This window comes from Syzygium oleosum, unplaced genomic scaffold (genome assembly GCF_021117445.2).
Source record: "Syzygium oleosum isolate NSW1041296 unplaced genomic scaffold, Sole_v2.1 Sole_v2.13, whole genome shotgun sequence".
In the NCBI taxonomy this organism is placed as follows: Eukaryota; Viridiplantae; Streptophyta; class Magnoliopsida; order Myrtales; family Myrtaceae; genus Syzygium; species Syzygium oleosum.
The window spans coordinates 7457491-7478465 of record NW_026607497.1 but is presented as its reverse complement, the minus strand read 5'-3'; the positions used below and the strand labels follow the sequence as shown (position 1 = coordinate 7478465).

The 20975-nt window shown below is 42.4% G+C and overlaps 2 protein-coding genes across 2 annotated transcripts; both read left to right on the top strand.

The window, feature by feature from the left end:
• The first annotated feature begins 7282 nt into the window (after positions 1-7282).
• On the top strand, positions 7283-17863 carry LOC115675892 (serine/threonine-protein kinase CTR1). The gene is made up of 15 exons (XM_030598684.2): positions 7283-8636; positions 9024-9322; positions 9476-9620; positions 10706-10821; positions 11277-11479; positions 12615-13058; positions 13145-13185; positions 13721-13789; positions 14821-14921; positions 15016-15100; positions 15181-15279; positions 15364-15432; positions 16072-16203; positions 16403-16497; positions 17513-17863. Exons 1-15 carry the CDS (start codon positions 7785-7787, stop codon positions 17622-17624), a joined length of 2862 nt encoding a protein of 953 aa, XP_030454544.1. The 5' UTR covers positions 7283-7784; the 3' UTR covers positions 17625-17863.
• A 1124-nt stretch (positions 17864-18987) lies between these two features.
• On the top strand, positions 18988-20833 carry LOC115675938 (uncharacterized). Its single transcript, XM_030598756.2, has 2 exons — positions 18988-19607; positions 20743-20833. Exons 1-2 carry the CDS (start codon positions 18988-18990, stop codon positions 20831-20833), a joined length of 711 nt encoding a protein of 236 aa, XP_030454616.2.
• The last annotated feature ends 142 nt before the right edge of the window (positions 20834-20975 follow it).

Below are 20975 nucleotides of genomic sequence, written 5' to 3'. Positions count from 1 at the left end.
TGCCAAATGCACCCTAAAAAAAACGAATGAAAGTGTGTAGTTGTGCTAGCGAATATTAATTTTTTGTTTTGTGGCCATTAGTGCTACTCAAATTAGGGCTAAATGATGTATTTAATTATATACGGATGAAACAAGAGCACATAAGTGTTATCCTTGTCATGCAATGTCAATTAACCCGTCAGTCATTCTCTAGTCCTAAACATTTTGATGGTTTCTCAATGTGTCCTAAACATTTTAACGATTTGTCAATGTAGCCAACAATGGCGTCCTAGGCTCCTAGCCCTTGCCAGCGGCTGGCGATCGACGGACGGAAATAGGAAAAGAAGAAAATAAAAGGATTAAAAAAGCAAAAATTGCAAAAAAATCGTCCACTTCAGTGTCGGCCGTGGCACATAAGATGGCAGGCATCTACGTTAATGATTTCTAAACAAAATTTGCCGAAAAGATTATATTGGCAAATCGTCAAAATGTTTGGACTAAATTGGCATGATCGAAAGGTTTATGACCGAATTAACCGCCGTACAAAAGGTTTAGGATTTTTTGGACAATGTTCCTTCTTCAAGTCGAAGAAGAACAAGATGAAATTTGGTTCGGCCATGCAAAGACATGAAATGTCAAGATGCAATTAATTCGGTGAGACAAATAATGAAATTCGGATGCTTGTCGAAATTCAAAATATCTAATCTACATTTTTTTTAAAGTACGAATAAATTAAATGTTAGTGTACGTGCCAAAATTTATATATTATCAAAGTTATTGGCGTTTCAGATTTAACAATAGTCAAAATGCATGAGCGGTAAGATTTTGATTAAGTAAAATATTAAAAGTAAAAGTCAATCTAGACACGTGATAATTACAACTTGACTGAAGTATATCACTTATTTAATTTCATGATAGCTAAATATGAATTGGCCTTTGCTTTGTATGACCTTAATCGCAAAAGACTAACTTTTGACTTTCGTGCTAAAAGCTAAAATATAATTCGAATTTCAAAAGATTATGAAAAAATAAATATATGTGTGCATTTCATATCCACATTTGTTTGTTAAGCTTTTTTGGGTGAGTTAAGAGTCAATGTGCATGTGCAGCAAAATTTATGTTAACTTCCGAAATGCAAGTAGTGTTTGGTAAATTGTAATTTAATGTACACTGGATAATAACTTTGGTTTAAATGACGTTTTGAAAAATAATACGTTATAAAGCATTTTTGCTTCTTCGATTTTTTTTTCAAAAATAAGAGAAAACTCAAAATCAGCGAAGGACTTAGAGGTCGGCGAACGTCTAGTGGGACTCCAGCAAAGCCAAGGTGCTCACAGCCTCAGCTAAGATTACCCGACCTTAAGCGGTGTGACCCCAGGCAACGCGGCCTAAGGTCCAACGACCTTAGGCGATCATCGCCTAAGGTCGCCCAACCATAGGTGACATGGCCTAAGGTCTGGCTGCTTGGGTTGTGTGACCTTGGCCGTGTTGCCTGAGGTTTGAGGTCAAGGGACCTCAGGCAAGGTGCGGGTGCCAATGCCATATCTAGCTCGCCGATAATATCATATGAGGTAAGGAGATTTCCAGAATTATAAAGGTTTAACGAGGGCAAAGTTGGAAGAAAAAACGTATTTGCATTTCGGAAATGCTCAAAACTCAAAACACCTCCGGATCTACCTTAGAGGCTTTTTGAAGATGCAATTGCATCTCTCAAAACTCTCTTAAAAATTTGTCAAACTTCACTTGCATTTGCCTAAAAGCCTTTAAGGCCCCAAAGGGCTTTGGCAAAATATTACGGAACGCAGCCGTAGTCTCATCTCGTTCCTACTTGTCCACTTTGGTTGTCTTAAATTGATCGGCCGTGATCATCGATCACAACCGACGATATTTGGCCAATCTGCTACACAACTATTCGCATGGTTCAATCAAGCTTTTTTGTTGCGCGCATAAAATTGTTCCTAGGAGAAAAGCAGATTGCGTTTTATTGCACTCCACACATGAGTGAAATCCTACGAATGTTTGAATTATCGTGAAGGGTTTTCGCTAATGATCACCCTTAGAATACTTGTTTAGTAATCAGGTACGAAAATTTTATGAATTTGCAAAGTACCGACTTTTCTCATGATACATATTTCGAAAAATTCAACATCAAATCATCACTTATTATGAATATGCCCAATTAGTATCCTTAGAACAATCGTTAATATCGGCCCCCTAACAAATAATCAAAAAATATATTAGAGCCTATCTCCTCTTTTGGGTCAGCGCCTGCTTGAGATCTACTCTTTTCCTTTTCTTTAAACGGAGCCTTTCAATAGAATAAGCCCCGAGGCAATGCAAGTTCTCGTCCCCAAAAGATACCCGAAGTCATGTGCAAGTGGGCGAATTCATTATCAAGCAGCCAAATCCACCAATCAAGAACCCCAACAAGCTAGGCTGCTCTTGTAGGGTCACCAAGCTGCACAATGATTGGATCGATCGGGCATCTAATTGGTACAATAGAAGACAAAAGTAACGAGGGGGTTCCCACCCTTTTTGGAGTGTCATTAGCGGACTAAATTAATCACGCTTGGTACAATAATTAGCGACGAGGGACCACATCCTCATCTTAGTTTAATAGGGGTGATTGCCAATCCTCGCTCAGTACATTGTATTCAGTTCATTAACCATCGACCAATAGACGTGATTAACTTGTTGGCAAAGAGAGATCACTCGGGAAAAAGTCATCGTTTCTGATGAATTCGTTGTCGAGCTATTAACGGTCAAATTTGACCAGCAATTCTCTCTCCCAATGCTGTGCGTTGCGCCTTTTGGAGGTTCGATAATCACGAGTTTAATAATGTTACGCAAGTAGAGCGGTCATTATAGCTTGTGTAATTCGGTTTTCCTACCTGTTGTTAAGTAGGTTAATCTTTTGGTGGTAGTGATCCATTAGCACATTTTCCATATACGCCGGCATTCTATGGGGGGAGAGAGAGAAAAATGGGCATTGAGGGGTGACCAGCATTAGCGACCTTCTTTGGGCGCGTTCAATTCGAGCCATAACACTGCTCTGCACCACCTTTGACTTGAAGGTCTCCCACAAAGACGGGTTAATGTTCAGAGATTCGATTATGATGTGAATCGAACTTGTGATCTCGGGGAAGACAAGTGACTTTTTTACCATTAAGCCAACTACCTTTATGGCTAAGCATACATTGTAATTTGTTTATACAGAACTTTCATAATCCTTTGGATCTACGGGCGGAGGAAAATGATTACAATAATTTTTCATGTCGCCAAATCTATAAAGAAAATTTTATTTTGAAAGGATAAAAGAAAGGGAAATGATTTATCCTTCGAGAGTAAGAAGCCGAAAGGGTTCCAACCATGATACAAATGAAAGCCACCCACCGTGTCGCTGTTAATTACAGGCATCACCATTGGGCATTATTCAAAAGAATAAAATTAAAAAACGTGTACATATTACGTACATTTTGTCAGCAAGCGCCTTTATGACGCTCGTTAGACATTCGTATAAAAAAAAATCCGTTCTCGTGGAGGCATAATCGTCCTCATGTCAAGTACAATCCGTGCACCGTAAATGAACATAATCTCGTGACAATAGCGTACTAATAAAATCAATCCGCTTGAACATTGCTTGAAAGCGTAAAGGACCGTGGTCACACTTGGTCAGTCCCATCGAGCAAATACGACATTTAGGCTGTGTTCGTTTGCGGAAAAATATTTTTTCGGAAAATATTTTCCGTGTTTTCCGGTGTTGGGGCGGAAAATGTTTTCCGTGTGAAAATATTTTCCTTCCCCACCCCAAATCCTTCATTGTTTTGAGGAAAATGATTTCTTCTTTTCACAAAGAGAAATCATTTTCCCCAAATTGAAGGCAAATTGCCCATGGGAGGACAATATTTTCTCGTGGAGAGGAAGTTGATCGCGGTCACCACCGGTTGCCGCCGGTCAGCCGGCCGCCGCTGCTCCGGGGTCGCGCCGGTAGCAGCGTGCTCGCCGCCAGGCTGACGTGTGCATGGCGGCCGCTCGGCCGCGGCCGACGGCCTGCATGGCGGCGGCCGGCCGCCGCCCGCCGCTGCGACAGCTGGCCCGCCTCCGCCGCTGCCGGCCTCCGCCTCCCGCTGTCATGGGCCGGCCAGGTCGCCGGTGAAAAATATTTTCCGAAACTTTTTCATATTGGTCGCCGAACACCGGAAAATTATGTTCGGAAAACATTTTCCGGAAAATGACTTCCAGAAAATATTTTTCAAAGGGAGAATATTTTCCGCCAAACGAACGGAGGGCTCCGTTCGTTTGGCGAAAAATATTTTTCAGGAAGTCATTTTCCTAGAAAATGGCATAATTTTCCAATATTTTGCTGAAATCTAAAAAAAGGTCTCAGAAAATATTTTCCGTTGTTCAATATGGAAAAGATTTTCCCCCTTGTAATACTTTTAATATTTTTTTAAAAATATTTTAAATTTTCTTTTTCTTCTTTTTCCTTATTCTTCTTCTTCGGCAGGTTGCCGGCTATGGCCGCGGCCGACGACCAGCCACAGGCGAGCTCGAGCCTCACCACAGGCCAACGAGGCTCGAGCTCGACAGATTCTGGCGAGGTCAAGCTTGCCCGAGGCCGATCGAGCAAGCTCGGGCCTCATCAGATCCGGTGAGCTGGGCGAGGCTCAAGCCTCGCCCGAGGTCACCAGACGTCGGCGAGGCTCTGGCAACCTCGAGCCTCACCCAGCTAGCCGAATCTGGCTAGGCGGAGCCTCGCCACAGGCCGGCGAGACTCGAGCTCACTTGTGGCCGATCATCGGTCGCCACCGCGGCTGGCGACCAGCGAGAGAAGAAGATAGAAAAGAAAGAGAAAAGAAAAAGAAAAAAGATAATGAATAAAGCAAGAAGGTGGGGGAAAATGTTTTCTTCTTTGAAAAGAAGAAAATATTTTCCTTACTTTTATTCATGTGTTCACTCATTGAGGAAAAAGGTTTTCCGTCGGTAGTTTATTTTCCGTCTCTGAATACCGAAATATCCGAAAAATATTTTTTTGAAAAATAATTTTCGCGAAACGAACGGGGCCTTATTCGGTCAAGAAAGGTCGGTGTAATCCAACAGTAAAACCAAAGCATCAGCACCATTTTGTTGCCTTCCCTTTCACGGCCCCGAATCTCAGGTAACAACACTGAAGAAAAAAAAGGACAAAAACTGGGACCGACACACAGGGTCTCCCTCTCGCTCAGAATTAAGGAAGCGTCATTGGCGTGGCATCCAATCCGAAACTCTCGATTCGAGTGAACAGGGAAATAGTTAAAGCTCAGAATAGAAAGTCAAGGGGAGCCACGCGAATGGGAGAAAAAGAGGTTGGGTCTGCCGTCATGTGCAGCCAACCGACAGGGTTTGACGGTGCTGCAGCATCAGCCTGTCATCTAGAAACGTGGAATACGTCCATGTTAAACGAATACGTAATTTAATATTTAAAAAATCTGAGAAATAATGCATCTGAATGATATAGTCTAAATCTGTCCAGTTAAATAGTTTGATAAGAAATTCGGGATTAGAGATGGTAGATTCATATCATATCAAAGAAAAATTCAAGAAAACAAAATGGGAGCAACGCTTGAGCAACCCAATCCAACGGAGACGTGCTTCGGGTTCTCTTGCCTAGCAGTAGAAGAACAGTAGGGTACACAATGAACGGAGGCCTCCCTGAACATCTCTTCAGCAAGTCTGTTGATTGCGTGTGCCGCTCTTGATTCGATCCCACTTGCAAAGGGCCTCACTCCTGGGAAGGATAAAACCGTTGGGATTGCTCCCTTCTACGGGTGTAATTAAGCAGGGGGACATGAGAGATCGATGGTAGCAGCGCCATCGGTGTCCTCAGGCGACTACCCGCGGTGGTAGCACCCCCAGGCGACATTGCTGCGATGCCTCAATCTTCCTAGGAGGCCTCAACTTCTTTGTATTTTGTCACTCTTCATCCCCTCTGATTTTTCATCGTGGCTCACCGCTGATTGTCGTTGTCGCCGTTGCCAATTGCGGCAATACCTACATATAGGGATTTTCATTTTTAGCCTTTTTTTTTTAATTTGACTTATTTACATTTATTTACGTTTCAATTCTATCCCAATTCTGTACGCCATGACCAATCATTGGCTCAAAGGATGGACAATATTGGTAGCTAAAGTTACATATATATACGTAACACAGCATGTCAAGTGAAATGACTAGATAAGAACATATATTGTGCGGCTTAAGATTTTCTCTTAGGATATTCATTGAAGACAAGTTCCGTTTGAAAGCCACATAAATTTTCGGAGGGAATTGAGAAGGAAAAGTGTAATGCAGCAATTGGTAATCCTATGAAAGTAGTTCCTAATATTATCACATATTGCCCTTAACGCGCATTTTCAAACACGATATTCTCATCCACGAAAGGAATGTGATTGATTAGTTACACCAGATCAGTTGTTTAAGATGTAGAAAATCGGGGTGAAGATCTTCTAACCGTCCGATGCTCCACTCGATACCTCTCCGCGAATCTCTACTGTCAATAAAATCTCGGGAAAAGTACAAAAAAACGTAATAAATTTATTACATCGATACCTATTTATTCCTAAATCTTTAGATTATGCCAATTTAGTCTTGAAGGTATCAATTCAATTCATCCAGTCAATTTAGGTTAGAAATCATTAACGTGGATACCGACAATCCTACCTTAATAATTTCCGGCCTAAATTGGCATGATGGATTGAATCTGCATCAATGTGAAAAATGTTTAGAACTAAATTGGCTCTATTGAAATATTAGCAACCGAATTGATACCAATGTCATATGTTTAGAACTTTTTTAATACTTTTCCCATAAAATCTCCATTCTTACGAATTAACTAAGGTCTATTAAGGTACGAGAAGGAGCATCGTGTGGCGGGGGGGGGGCAAGAGGATTTATACGTCCATAATTAAAAAACCACCTGCCATCAACGAGGGAGGGCGGGGGTAGAGAGATCTCTCCGAGGGGGCAATCACGACATTTCGCGGCGCCCCTCCGCTTTTCCCAGCGGATCATCGGCCCCGTTTCCTCGCCGAGTCCCAACCGTATTTAACTCCCAATATTCTAATCGCCCCCCTCCCCACTCCCAACCCACCCCCAGCTTAACTCATCACCACCCCCACAAAAAACGCCTCCCCTCAAAAAAAAAGTGCGCACTGCGCACCCCTCCCCCGCCCCCGCCCTCCCAACTCTTACGTGTCGCAACGGCTCGCGCCGTAACCATTACGTGCGCTCTCCACAACGAGAACAGAGACGAAAGCTAGCTCGCGGCAACACCAACACTACCTCCCATCCCCGTCTTCCTCCTCTTTTCTCGTCCGCTCTCTCCCGCCGGAGGCCGCGCTCCGAAAATCTCAGAGATCGCGCTCGCTGTCGCTCCTCGCCGCAAATGGCCGCGTCGCTCTAGGTCCGTTCGTCCGGCTCCGAGCGAGGGCGCGGCTCCATCGTCTCCGGCGCTTTTCGAGCGGCGGTGCAATCGCCGAGGGGACGGCTCGGCACTCGGACTGTCGCGATCGCTCTCGCCCGCCGTTGTCCGGCTCGGCGCCAGCTCCCCGAGAGGTCAGTCGAAGCTTTTGGGAAAAACACGTACCGTTCTTCCATCGGAACCGCGTGTTGGCGCTTCGCGTGCGGCCTCGATCGCTCGAACGGATTCCTCGTCGCCATTGCAGGTTAGGTTCGACCGTGCGGGGTCGCCGCGAGCGAGAGAGACGGGTGTGTTGAGTGTTGACTACTGATCTTCTGAATCTCGTGAGGCTCGTGAGGGAAAAAGGATGCCTCACAGGACGACTTACTTCTTCCCGAGGCAATTCCCGGACCGCCCGCATCAACATCAGGGAGGATGCGATGCATCTTCCAACAAGCAGCTGTCGGATCACGAGAAGCAGAACATCAACTCGTCCGCCACCACCACGTCCGCGGGCTTCGCGAGCATCGTCAACAGCGGTGCCATTAGGGACAGCTTTAGCATCGAAAGCGACGGCAAGTCGGTCTCGAAGAGCACGGTCGCGAAGTATCCACCTGTAGCCGATCTCTTCACGGGCGAGACAGTCAATTTCAACCGCAAGCAACACAAGAGCAAAAAGCATCAGCTCGCGACTTTTTGCGACTTGTTTGTTGAGAGAAAAGGAGAGAAGATCAGATCTTTGTCGTCACCTTGTCACGTGAAATCGAGGTTTTCCTCCAGCGACGACTACGACCGCGAGCCTCTGTTGCCTCCGACGCCGGCAGAGCCGGCCCCGGTCCCGATCGAGGTCGCCGTCGCGGACGCTATCGAGGACCGGAGCGTCGACCGGAACTTCGACCGGCAGGTGTCGTTGCCGAGGCTATCGAGCGGGAGTAGCTATGCAGCGAGCTTTTTCTCGGGGACGACTTTGGACGGGAATGCGTCGAGTGATGTTAAGGATTCGCTTTTGCAAATCGAGTCAACTCGGCCGAGGCAGGAGGAGGAGGAGGAGCGTGGTAAGAAGAGCTTGGCTGAGAGAGCCAAAGAGAGCTATTACCTGCAACTCACTCTCGCTAGGAGAGTGACTTCGCAAGCGAGCTTTTCTCTTGAGCCCGCGCTTCTGCAAACGAGCGCGCTCGAGGACTGTACCAATGCAGAGACCGTCTCGTATCGTCTCTGGGTATGCTTGGCCCTTGCTGTTTTTTTTTCCAGAACTTTTTTTGAAGATTATGCATGTGCTTGATATATCTTCAGTTCCAAGCTAATTTAAGAAGCAATTTAAATGAAACAATTTGCTTCGTCGCAATATACTTATCAATTTGGTCTTAGGAGGGGGTGGTATGCATCACCTTACTAGTCGAGTCTTTCATATGAGATAAACTTCATCTTTTTACATGCACATTGTAATGAATCCAGGTCAAGGCTTCTGAACTTGGGGTCCACCGCTTTCATTCAAGTAATCAAATGCTTGATTACTCTTCAATTGTTATTTAGACTTGGGTTAAAGTTGAACAACTTAAATTCAATGTCAAACCTCACGATGGATATGATCTTTTGCTTGTTCCAGGTTAGTGGGTGCTTATCATATGCCGACAAAATATCTGATGGGTTCTATAACATATTGGGCATGAATCCATATTTGTGGGTAATGTGCAACGACTTAGAGGAGGGAAGAAGGCTTCCATCATTGATGTCGCTTCAAGAGGTGGAACATGGCGAGTCTGCTATGGAGGTTGTTCTTATTGATAAACGCGGGGATTCACGTCTTAAGGAGTTGGAAGATAAAGCACGAGAACTGTTTTCTGATTCAGAGAATACTTTAGTCCTGGTTAAGAGACTAGGCAAGCTTGTTGCCATCTCAATGGGGTATGTCTGAACCTTCTCCATTGCTGTCATCTAATTAAGTGATTTTGTTCATCGAAGGCAACACTTCCTTGGAAGAGAGCATGGCACTGTCAAGATTGAGCCATTTTAAGCTTCTCTAATGTTTAGTCTGTAAAAGTCTGTTGAATTATATAGGGGAAATTTCCCAGTGGAGCAAGGTGATCTCCACAAGCGCTGGAAAGTGGTTAGCAAGAGATTGAAGGACTTCAATAAGTGTATAGTTCTTCCCATTGGTAGCCTGTCTATGGGTCTCTGTAGACATCGAGCCATCCTTTTCAAGGTAAGGAGGATTCTTTATTTGTAAGTCCTATTTAGAATATATACAATTTCATTGTCCTCATAGAACTTTCATGGTAGAAGTGTGTTTGCTAAAGATACTATTCTTTATCGCTACAAAGTTGCACTGATCTTGACATATTGCATGAGAAAAGATTGCATTTGGCAGATCTCTTAACATGGTTTTCCTGAAGCAAAATATTCAGAGGATGCTTTCTGAAATCACTGCCACGGCTTCTATGTAACAAGAGCATTTTAATTGTAACAAGTCAAGAGCACTATTGTGCCACAAGAAAAAAAGTAGGAATCTGCTATGATAGCCACATATGACTACTCTCGGAAAATACTATTCAATTTACATCACAAATAAGGTTATCGAAACTTAGACACCCTACTTGTTGATTTTTACTGCCATTAATGATTGTTGGAGAGTTCGAGCCAATATGCAATAGACTTACGATGTATAGGGAGGTACTAAGTGACGGTCATGAGGGTAGAACAGTTGGTTAGGACGATGAAACAGTTGGAGGCTGTTAGTGGAGTTACTTGAAGCGTGGTCCAGCTAATTCAACAAATCGTTAAATGACATGCAGTTCACAATGGGTAATTTCAGGGAGAAACTCTTCTTTTCATTCTAGGGAAGCATCGTTTAATTAGACATAAATATTGCAGTTTAACTCTGCATTGGGAGTTTTAGGATATATTACTTAAACTTTTTGAGTTACATCTCTGCTAGATCATGACCTTTTGAATACTTCTTTGAGGTCATCACTAAGAAAAGAGGATAGAAGCATATGTAATTTTAACTTCCTGTACTATTTAAGTGCACAATTGATGCGCTATATAGATGCTTGTATCAGTGGGAAATATAAGATAATTTAGAGCCTGTTTACCAGGGTCTCTTTTAGCTATACACTTTCGTGAAATTAATCAAGACAAAAGCGGTCCCTTCCTCCCTCCTCCCTCTCTCTGTCTGTTTTTCTCTCTACTTTGTATTTTATTGCGGTGCAGAGATGATTGGGCCTGGCGTTTAGTTGTAAGGATATGTATTTGATTTCACATACATAACAACGGCTATTGCACATGCAGAAATTGGCGGATGACATTGGGTTGCCATGTCGGATAGCTCGAGGTTGCATGTATTGTACGACAGATCATCAGTCATCTTGTCTTGTCAAAATTGAAGATGAAACGAAATTATCTAGGTAATTTATCCGACTGAAAGATACTTCCTCGATTTCTTCCTGTTAAATGGATATCATAAGAATGACTTTGGTTTGAACCTTTAACTCGTTAAAACCATTTTAGTGGTTTCCACTGTTGTCCATTGGATGATTATTTCTTCTACATATGTCATCATTATAGTTTGTAGTTCATGGGTCATGAACTCTTATCTGTTCAACGATTGGTATCCTTCCATTGATGTTATACCGCTGTTTGTTGAATGTGGAACATTAAATAAACAATTGAATGTCTGAATGAAACCTGAAGTAGCTGAGATGCAGCTTGATTTGAAAGTAGTTCTTTGTTGATGTCTTTAATTCCTAAAGTATTAAGTGGCTTATGTATCGGTTGAGGCATTGCAAGTGTTTAAAAATTGATTTTTCAACTTTTGCTCCCATTGAAGTTTGGTTATTGTGGTTTCTGTTTCTTCTTACAGGGAATATGTGGTTGATCTTGTCGGGGAACCAGGAAATGTCCATGGTCCTGATTCATCAATCAATGGGTACTTTTTTTCTTTGATGCCGTCACTATTCCAAATTCCTCATCTGAGAGATTTTCAACAACCTTATGTGGACGAAGCCTCATCATGTCAAATTTTAAGCTCTGAGCGATGTGGTCCTCCTGAAGATTCCCATTCAGGTCTACAGTTCTGAATACTTTGAACTTACCATATTTATATTCAATGAACGAAATCTTGAAGGATGTATGAACATATTAAGGAAGTGGATAAACATTTTCGTAATATAGATAATATTAGAGAGCATCTGTGGAGTGAAATTTATTAACCTGCTGGTTACTTTCATCGATTTTATTTTGGCTTTTCTCCCTCTCTGAGTAACCGAACAAATTGCTCTACTCAATCAACTAAATATTTGTGCCTTTGTGATTAGTTAAACTTCAGATCTTTGTGTCTTTTTACGGTACTACTAAGGTAGTTGTCTGACCGCAAAAAAAGGTGGGGCAGGTTGAAGGGTGAGACTTCAACCTCAGGTCTAGGGCCTCGGTAAAGAGTTAATTACATCAACAGGGTCGTCTCTCATTTCTTCTTATAACTATTTCCTTGAGAAGCTTCTGTTTGATTTCAAATGTCAGAAGTATAGAAAAAACAGACGATCATTCTTCTTTCTTGTTTCTAATGGTTGTGAGCAGGCTGAAATAACTGTTGGACATGATGAAATCATTCAAGTTTAAATTCTGTACTTTTCATATGCAGGTGAAGTCTTTAATTTGGTTCAGATAGTAACCCTGACAGCATCCATCCCCCTTCCTTTCCTCTACTACTTAGGTTGTGTTTGTTTTGGGGAAAACTTCATGATAAAAGGAAATGCTTTCCGGGAAATCCTTTTCCAGGAAAATGTTGTCCCCTTTTCTAGTTAGGGAATTTATTTTCCTAACTTTAAGCTTGCATATTTTCTTTGGCCATAAATGGTTTTTCGTTGACTGATCATTTTTGGCAAATCAAATGGGTGAAAGTTCAAAAAACTAATTCGCGGAAAACTCTTTCACTCAAACAAACACACCCTTAGATGATGAAATTTGTGTTGCATTTTCTCACCGCTGGTTCTTGTTCCTGATGTGCTCCGTGGAGTTATTCCCTTTTATTTTAGTACTGTTGTTGCGGTCTTGCTTTTCAAATGGACATTAAACGTGACAATCATAACTCACCTTGGCAACATCTTTTGATTGATGTTAATATCAACCCACTGCACGTTACGCATTATAAAAGCTACAGTCGCTTTAAGAAAATTAAAACTGCACTGTTAATCTCTTACAGGCATTTGGGAAGAAGGTGATAAAGGGGAGATGACTTTTTCCGGAGCAGAAAGATCAGCAATGCCTTTGGAGTTGAAACATAATATAAATTGTTGCATTTACGATAATCCAGTACAATCCTCTCTCCAGTTAAACGTTTCTGAAGTTCTGGATGCTTCAACTGGAGCATCAACAACTGATTCTCCTAAGCAAGTTCAGGGAAAATATATCATGCACAAAACTTACAGAAAAGAGATCACTATAGCTGGAAAGCAAAGTGCCAAGGACACAACCAAGCAACTTAATTTAAGTCTCTCCAGTCAGTTGGATTTGGAGGAGTTGGAGAGTAGAGGCAACTTTGCTGCAATTACTGTTCCAAGATATGTGAATCTTGAACCTTCGCTTGCAATGGATTGGCTCGAGATCTCGTGGGAAGAGTTGCATATTAAGGAACGTGTTGGCGCTGGTATTGGCTCTCTTTCTTCTTGTTCACACTGCAATTTTCGGTTACTTAAATGTAGCATGAATAAAGATACTTTGATTGGCTTGCAGGCTCCTTTGGGACTGTACATCGGGCAGAGTGGCATGGATCGGTCAGTGTCCCTATCTTCATATAGAGCTTTATTTTGTTAAGGCTATTTATAGTTGATGCTGCTAGGAGTTGCAATCCTCTACTCAATTGTTATTCTTATTGCTATGCTCTACACAATTATTATTCTTAAAATGCTGATTGCCTAACAGAACATTGCATCCTGTGATTGTTGTGCTCATAAGTTCTATAGATTTTTATTTCGTTCTTTTTTAGCTGAAGAAGTCGGTGCTTATCATATTATTTAGGTTAGAACTGCAATTGCGAAATCTAGAGTTTCAGCAAGTTTTAGGAACTTGAATTTTTTAATTTAATCACTGATGATCCTGTTCTTGGAGCATGTGCGGTGCTATCCTATCAGGTCAGGACCAATATTGTTTCTAAACTAGAGAAATTATGATAAATAGTAAACGTAAGTCTATTAAAAATTTCCAACGAGCCAAATGGTTTTAGGCAGAGACACCATAACGAACTGGGCCAGTTTATGAAAGCCAAGCCCTCAACTGGCTTCACATAGTGATTCAACTCATACAATGCAGGATGTTGCTGTCAAGGTTCTAACATTGCAGGATTTTCATGATGATCAGTTGAAGGAGTTTCTACGAGAGGTAAGTACCTTTCACATCTGTTGTCTCACCTTTGCTTTTTTGTTGTTTAATTAATGTCTTCATGACAAACTGTCATCCTCTATGAGTGGAGTGTCTTTTTCCATTATTGTTGCTCTTTCTATTGCTCTCATTTTCTTTCTCTTCCTCAATATTCATTTTAAATTCATTTGAGAGTGCATGCTCCAGTTCTGGATTTCTGAGGTTGATTAGATCCAAGGGTGAAAGTAAGAGTGGTTTAAACTTTCTGCATATTTCTTCTTCTTTTTGGTCAAAAACTTTCTGCATATTTCGCAGACTGGGTCTGCATCGTGTGGCTGTTAATGTTTTTTCTCTCCTGGTTCTACCTTTTGAAGTTAAAATTCTTGAATTGAAAGCAACCCATAGAAATATTTTTTTACACTCCATATTTTGTAGGACTTTGGACAATTCAATGTTTTTGTTCCTATGCAAATTCATTTTTGTTAGGTAGCTTTTATCCTAGTTTAGATTAGAATATTCATCTTGCACTGGTTTCACAGCTCTCTGAGTTGTTCAAGTTGAAAAGGATGCAGACATTCCGGGTTGCAATCTTGACTTGATAAATTACTTCATGGAAGTTTCAGAATTGAAGATTTTCACTAAGATATGGTAAAAAATAAGCATTCAAAGATCTCCAAGTAGTTTAATTCCGAAAGGGTGAAGTCAGTTCAAGTTGCAATCATGAAATTCTCGGTTATATGGAAGTTTTAAAATTGCATATTAAACTAATTGCGAGAAAAAAGTAAGCCATGTAGTCGCAACGACAATTTCAAAGTGTGAGTTAGGGAGAATTGCTCGTGTTTTATCTTTTATCTTGATTGTTTGAATTGCTTTATCTCTTCATTTTTACCAGTTGATGCATGTGTCTCCAAGGAATACCTGTATGGTAATAATCTATATGCATTATGCAAAGGTGTTATTTTCAAAATCAGTATGTATGTTTTCTAAGCAATCCTAAAACAAATCTGCTTTCATCATCCCTAAACTAAGATTTGTGTATCTGCATCTTTAAGGTTGCAATAATGAAACGTGTGCGGCATCCAAATGTGGTTCTTTTCATGGGAGCGGTCACAAAGCATCCGAATCTGTCAATAGTGACAGAGTACCTTCCTAGGTAATCTACTGTTTCTACTTATTTTGGCTTCGCGCAATCCATCTGAAGTAGTTTTTGTCATTTATCATCTCATGATTCTTATGTTGCGGAGCAGGGGTAGTCTCTATCGTCTTATCCACAGACCGGCTTCTGGGGAAATGCTGGATCAAAGAAGGCGGTTACGAATGGCATTGGATGTGGTCTGTATTATATGTAAAATCTTGCTTCCACTTCTTTGAAGCTTTCTGGGGCAATAACTCACCATCATGTTTTATAACAGGCCAAGGGGTTAAATTATCTCCATAATTTGAGTCCTCCCATTGTTCACTGGGATCTAAAGTCTCCAAATCTGCTGGTTGATAAAAACTGGACAGTGAAGGTAATCGTCCAAATTTATCATCGTTCTTCCAATTTTAAAGTTCCAACTGGTGGTTTACTTCTAACCTCTTATTTGGATTTGCAGGTAGCTGATTTTGGCTTGTCTAGATTTAAAGCAAACACGTTCATATCATCAAAATCTGTTGCAGGAACAGTGAGTCTCTCTCTCTCTCTCTCTCTCTCTCTCTCACACACACACACACACACACACACACACACACACATCTGTGCCCAGTGCACACATGCACACAGAGGAACGCACTTAAGCATGCACGCACATGCCTGCATCGTTCACATGTTGGTTTCCATTTCTGTTGCATTTCTTGTCCATTATATATTGCCTTTATATCTACTAGTCATAAACATAAGAAGATCAGGGAAAGAATGCTCTTTTAGGCAGATTAAAAATAATAAGATAGTAGAAAGCATCATGTATTGCTTGCGTTTGTAAATGAATTATATCAGTTGATTAAGCTGTTCCATTCAGCTCTAGCTGGAACAAGAAAAATTTTAAACCATTGAAATATTTATTTCAAGAGATGCAAATCCATTTCTTTATCCTCCAGAAATTGTTTAAGAAGGGCGTGTTTTTGACTTATGCTTCAATTACATTAAGAGTTTCTCCATTTCCCAGTGAGGAGTTAATGACTGATTCACATTGTCTAGCTTTCTCTTGTGATTGTTGGTTTTTCCTGTTTCTTCCTCGAATCATACTTGTATGGAAAACTTTGTAGGTTGTGAATGTACTTCTTAGCATATCAATAGAGTATGACTCTCTTGCTTTTATTTTCAGCCCGAGTGGATGGCTCCGGAATTTCTTCGGGGTGAGCGTTCAAATGAGAAATCCGATGTTTATTCTTTTGGAGTGATTTTATGGGAACTTGTGACAATGCAACAACCTTGGAGTGGACTTAGCCCTGCCCAGGTATTAACAGAATATTTATATCCATGGACTGCTAGTTCGGTGGTTCACTCCTCTATATCTTCTTTCCATCCCTTTGTTTTGGTTATGGCATTCTTCATTGCCACCGCTCAACATTTATAGGAATGTAGATGTCGTGAAGCCTCTCTTTCTTCATTTGTTTGATTTCTTTTTGATTGGTTTTGATGGTGCAAACCTGCAGGTCGTCGGGGCTGTTGCTTTCCAGAACAGAAGACTAGCTATTCCACAGAATACCTCCTCTATACTGGCTTCCTTGATGGAATCTTGCTGGGCTGAGTAAGAGCTTTAAGCCTTTTGATTTTCCTTTTCCATTTTGTACAAAGAGCTCGATGTTCATTGGACTCACAGAGAGAGAGAGAGAGAGAGAGATCAATGTGGTTTTCTGTGCCTGAAAATGCTCAGTGTTAGGCAGAATGAAGCCTGCCCCTAAGAATAATAGACACTAGCACATCCTAAACTTCCTGGCTCATACATCATATAAATATGAATATATTTGTTGGGAGGGTTAATTTCTTAATAGAACTTTTTTTTTGTCCCGATGGATGTGTTAGGTAAAGTGTCCCTGTTTGGTTTTTAAGAATCAACTTGCTTGATTTCAGACTTCTGCATTACACATACACGAGTTTATTTTGTTCATTCCCCAAGCTTGTAAATTCTACATAGTGCTGCCATTATTAGTATAAGAGTTACGGCTGAGGCCGCCCGCCACACCATGTGCTCACCATCTACACATACATGTGCCGAATCCCATGGCCAGGCTACAATCGGTCCTCCTGAATATTCTACTAGGTCACCAGACATTCTCAGAGTGAGCTGAACTTAGCCCCAGTAATGGACTGGGTGTAACTAGAGATGCCAACTTTTTGAGTTGAGTGGAAATGGACTCGAGATCATGGAAGGAATACAGACGCAAGATGATAAAGAGGGAAGAAATATATAATTGAGCAATTAGTTGAGGGCACCGGACGAACGTCTTTCATAGTAGAATGTCGGTTCATGTCCTTATCACTTTGATTTGGGAGAATAGTGCGTGTGCACATACATATCTGTGCAATGCCTCTAAATGCTTTCCTGGCGAAAACAGAGAAAAACTTTGCCATACTGTAACTTTATTTCTTTTTTCCTTCCCTTTCACTTTTGTTGTCTTGCAAGGCGGTTCATCTCAATGTCGTTGGTTGGAAACAACCAGTATTGTTTGGCTGGAAACATCCAATAATTTCTTGGTGTCTACCTGATTTACCTTACGCTGCTTACTGTTGTCGGTCTAAACATTTGGTTATTTCCTTGACAGCGATCCTGCTCAGCGCCCATCTTTTGCCAGCATCGTCAACTCGCTGAAGAAGCTGTTGAAGTCTCCTGCGCAGTTCATCCAAATGGGAAGTGGGACCACACAGAAGCTTTAAGTATTTTTTGTATCTTGAAGACCAATTGAATCCGGGCTATGTCTAATAGGTGCAGTAGCTCCGATCCTGGGCATTTCCTGGACTCCATACATTTTGGTTTTAGGCGACTGTAAATATCGGCCTAGCTGTTACTCAAAGTCTACAAATCGATCCACGACAAATGCCTCGGGTGAGAACAAGTGCCATATGCATTTTTATTTAATTCATATGGTTCTCTGGGGTTCAAGCTTTTCCCACAAGCAAGCTTTTTTTTATATGCAAGCTGTACTTTAGATTCTTGATCGATCAACGCTTAGGTACTTGTTTGTATTCTAATTCGATGATAAGCTGCTTTCAGCCGATATTTTTGTAGTTTGGCTTGGTTTAGCAACATGGTAATTTCTGTTGGCCTGTGACTGTGAGTGAGTTGTGGATGCGGTTCACTTCACAACGGTCAATGAACAGTAGACAGCGGATCAGCTGATTGCCATCCTAACAGGACGTGCATTTTCGAAACCATTATAAATTCAATTTTCTCAAATAGAGTACCGGAATTGGGGAAATTTCTCAAAAAAGTCCCCAGTTTAAATCTTGTCCCAAATAATCCTGAGGTGGGCAACTTAATCTTCGGTCATCGTTAGCTCGTCACCCGGCCAAACGTAGATTTAGCTGGTCAAATGTAATTTTAGCTGGGCTCCATACGAAAATTTGATTGATTGAAATGAAATTGAAGGCTCCATTCGCAAAGTATGGAAAAAACGAAGTGGAATTTGAGTTCACAAATCAATTATCGCAAGTAGATCTGATCTTTCTTATTACATCCATGTTCTTGTGTCTAGGGCGGGGTTTCTGTTGAACGGTGAATAACTGCGACAATTCCCACGCCTCCAAGCTACAAAGGGATTGACCGCCGAGCTAGCAACAGCACACTTTCGGTTAAGAAGTCGAAACGGTTGTTAAAAAAAAAAAGGAAAAAAACAAAAATCGAAGGATGATTTGCCGCGCCAATAGAAAAGGTTGGGCCCCACCAACTTTAAAAAAAAAAAGAACGAGAAAGAAAAAAAGAAAAAAGAGTTGGTCATTGCTTTGCATAGCGCATTCCGTTACCGTCGGTCTAGTCTATACCGTCGTCTCGAAAGGATGCTTCTTCGACGTCGCCGTGGCTACTTTTCGGTTGAGAAGCGACACGGGACGGCCATTGTTGACTGCGTGGACCTTTCTCCTTCCCTCCTCTATTAGTATCGCTTCTCTCCAGAAGGCGACGAACTTGACCGACTCCCATCGATCTCTTCCCCGACCGCGATCGCTCTCGCACCAGCAGCACCAGCAGCAGCAGCAGTCGCCGCCGGACGAGAGAGATTCGCCCCGATCGGAGAGAGCGAAGATGTGGTACGACATCCTCCTGCAGGCGGGCATCATGCTCGTCACCGTCTTCATGTTCCTCGCGATGCACGACATCCCCCAGAAGTTCCTCTCCAAGCTCCGCTTCCGCAGCCGCAAGGGCCTCCGCGCCAAGCAGCACTTCGTCCGCGGCGCCCAGCTCCTGGGCCAGGCCAGATCGGCCCCCTCCCGCTCCGCCGCCTCCGCCCTCGCCAAGGACGCCGCCGCCGAGGCCGACGCCGCCATCCTCCTGGACCCCCGCGACGCCGCGTCCCACATCCTCAAGGCCCTGGCCCTGGACCTGCAGGGGTTCCGGACCTCCGCCCTCGACTCGCTCGACGTGGCCCTCTCCCCCCTGGCCGCCAAGTCGCTGAGCGATCGGGAGAGGGGGGACGCGCTGTTCCGGAGGGCCGAGCTGAAGTTCGCGCTGAGCCGGCGCGGGCGGGTCAACTCGGCCATCGAGGACGTGACTCAGGCCGTGAAGCTGAGCCGCAGCGCCAAGGCGCTGTTGCTGTTGGGGCAGTGCCACGAGGCCAAGAAATCGAACGAGGAGGCTGCGAAGGCTTACGAGGAGGCTCTTGAGATGGAGCCGACGCTCGCCGCCGCTCGAGAGGCTCTTGACCGGTTAGGCTCATAGTTGTCTTTTGCAACGCGTGGTTCTTATTGACTGTAATCTCTCTGTTCTGTTGGGTTCTCTTCTCTGCTGTAATGAAGGAGGGGCTACACTTTGAGTTTGCAAAGTGGTTAGTTTTGGGCGTAATTGAATTGTATTGCAGCGCTAATGAATGGATAAAGTTTTGCTTTTCAATGAGATTGTTTATCATTTGCTGCCGCATGAAGCTTTCATTGTTGTCATCAACACACGAGAGTTGCGACTTATAGCTTCTGAGAAGTATAGTTACACTCACATGTGAGCTTGGAACTGGAAAGTCCACCTCTTTTTGGCTGCCAATTATCAGTTTTTATCATGTCTGCACAGAGAAGCAAGACAAATTGCAGCTTGTTTTTTGAGTTGAAGTCCTCCATGTCTTGCCATCCTTATTGACTACCTACTAAATAATTGGGGAATTACTGTGAATTTGTCTAGTAACTTGCTGCCTGTGGAAAAAAAGCAGGGACCTGTCTGTTCTATCCGACTCCCCAGTCCTTACTCAAATTTACATCGATGATCTCAATTTCAGGAAGAAGCCTTTAGAGATGCATTGTTTCTTGTTTCACTTAATTTTGACAAACGTGCCATACGAATGCTTACTTGTTCTTATGCAGTTGAAAATTTCGAGACTTGAGCTTAATCATATGAGGCCGATTTGTCCTAAGATTGGTAATTGAATTGATCGTCGTGATTTTGTCAAGACTGAAAGCAATCTCCTCATATCCGCACCCAGAGCATGTCAAGAGCCACAGAAGTTGATTGGGCATGTGTAAAACATATGGTATTAAGATTGTTGGATTCACTCAATTCCACTAACCTTCAGATATCAAACTTGTGAGTTGCAAAATGACAAGCATATACCTTTTAGCTTGCCCAATTCCCACAAGAAAGATATTAAGGTAGTCCACTAACGGAGACGGAAAGGAGAGGTGCTGCGTAGTTAATATGACATTCCACGTTCACAGTTCTCTTCCCTTGCGGATGGCTAAATGTCAATCAACATGTTTTACACACCCTGAGGCAACTCACGTTATTTCTTAGTGTGAAAACTGGAACTTGCATTGGAATATGACATGACAATGTCATTTTTAGCATCTGCTTTTGCAGGTTGTGCAATTGTTCTTCAGCGCATAAGGTCATGGACCATTCTCTGAGGTCTCAGCAGTATGGCATCTGTGTGGAAACTGTTGATCTCTGATTTAATGAATTACTTTCATCCATCAGTAGTATAATAGGGGAATAGGATATACACTCGTCAAATGTTTTCGGGTGGTGTAATTGTTTGCCTGTTATCTCTGTATTTTTGCTTGATCGGATCCTGCTATGTTCTTATTGGGGAT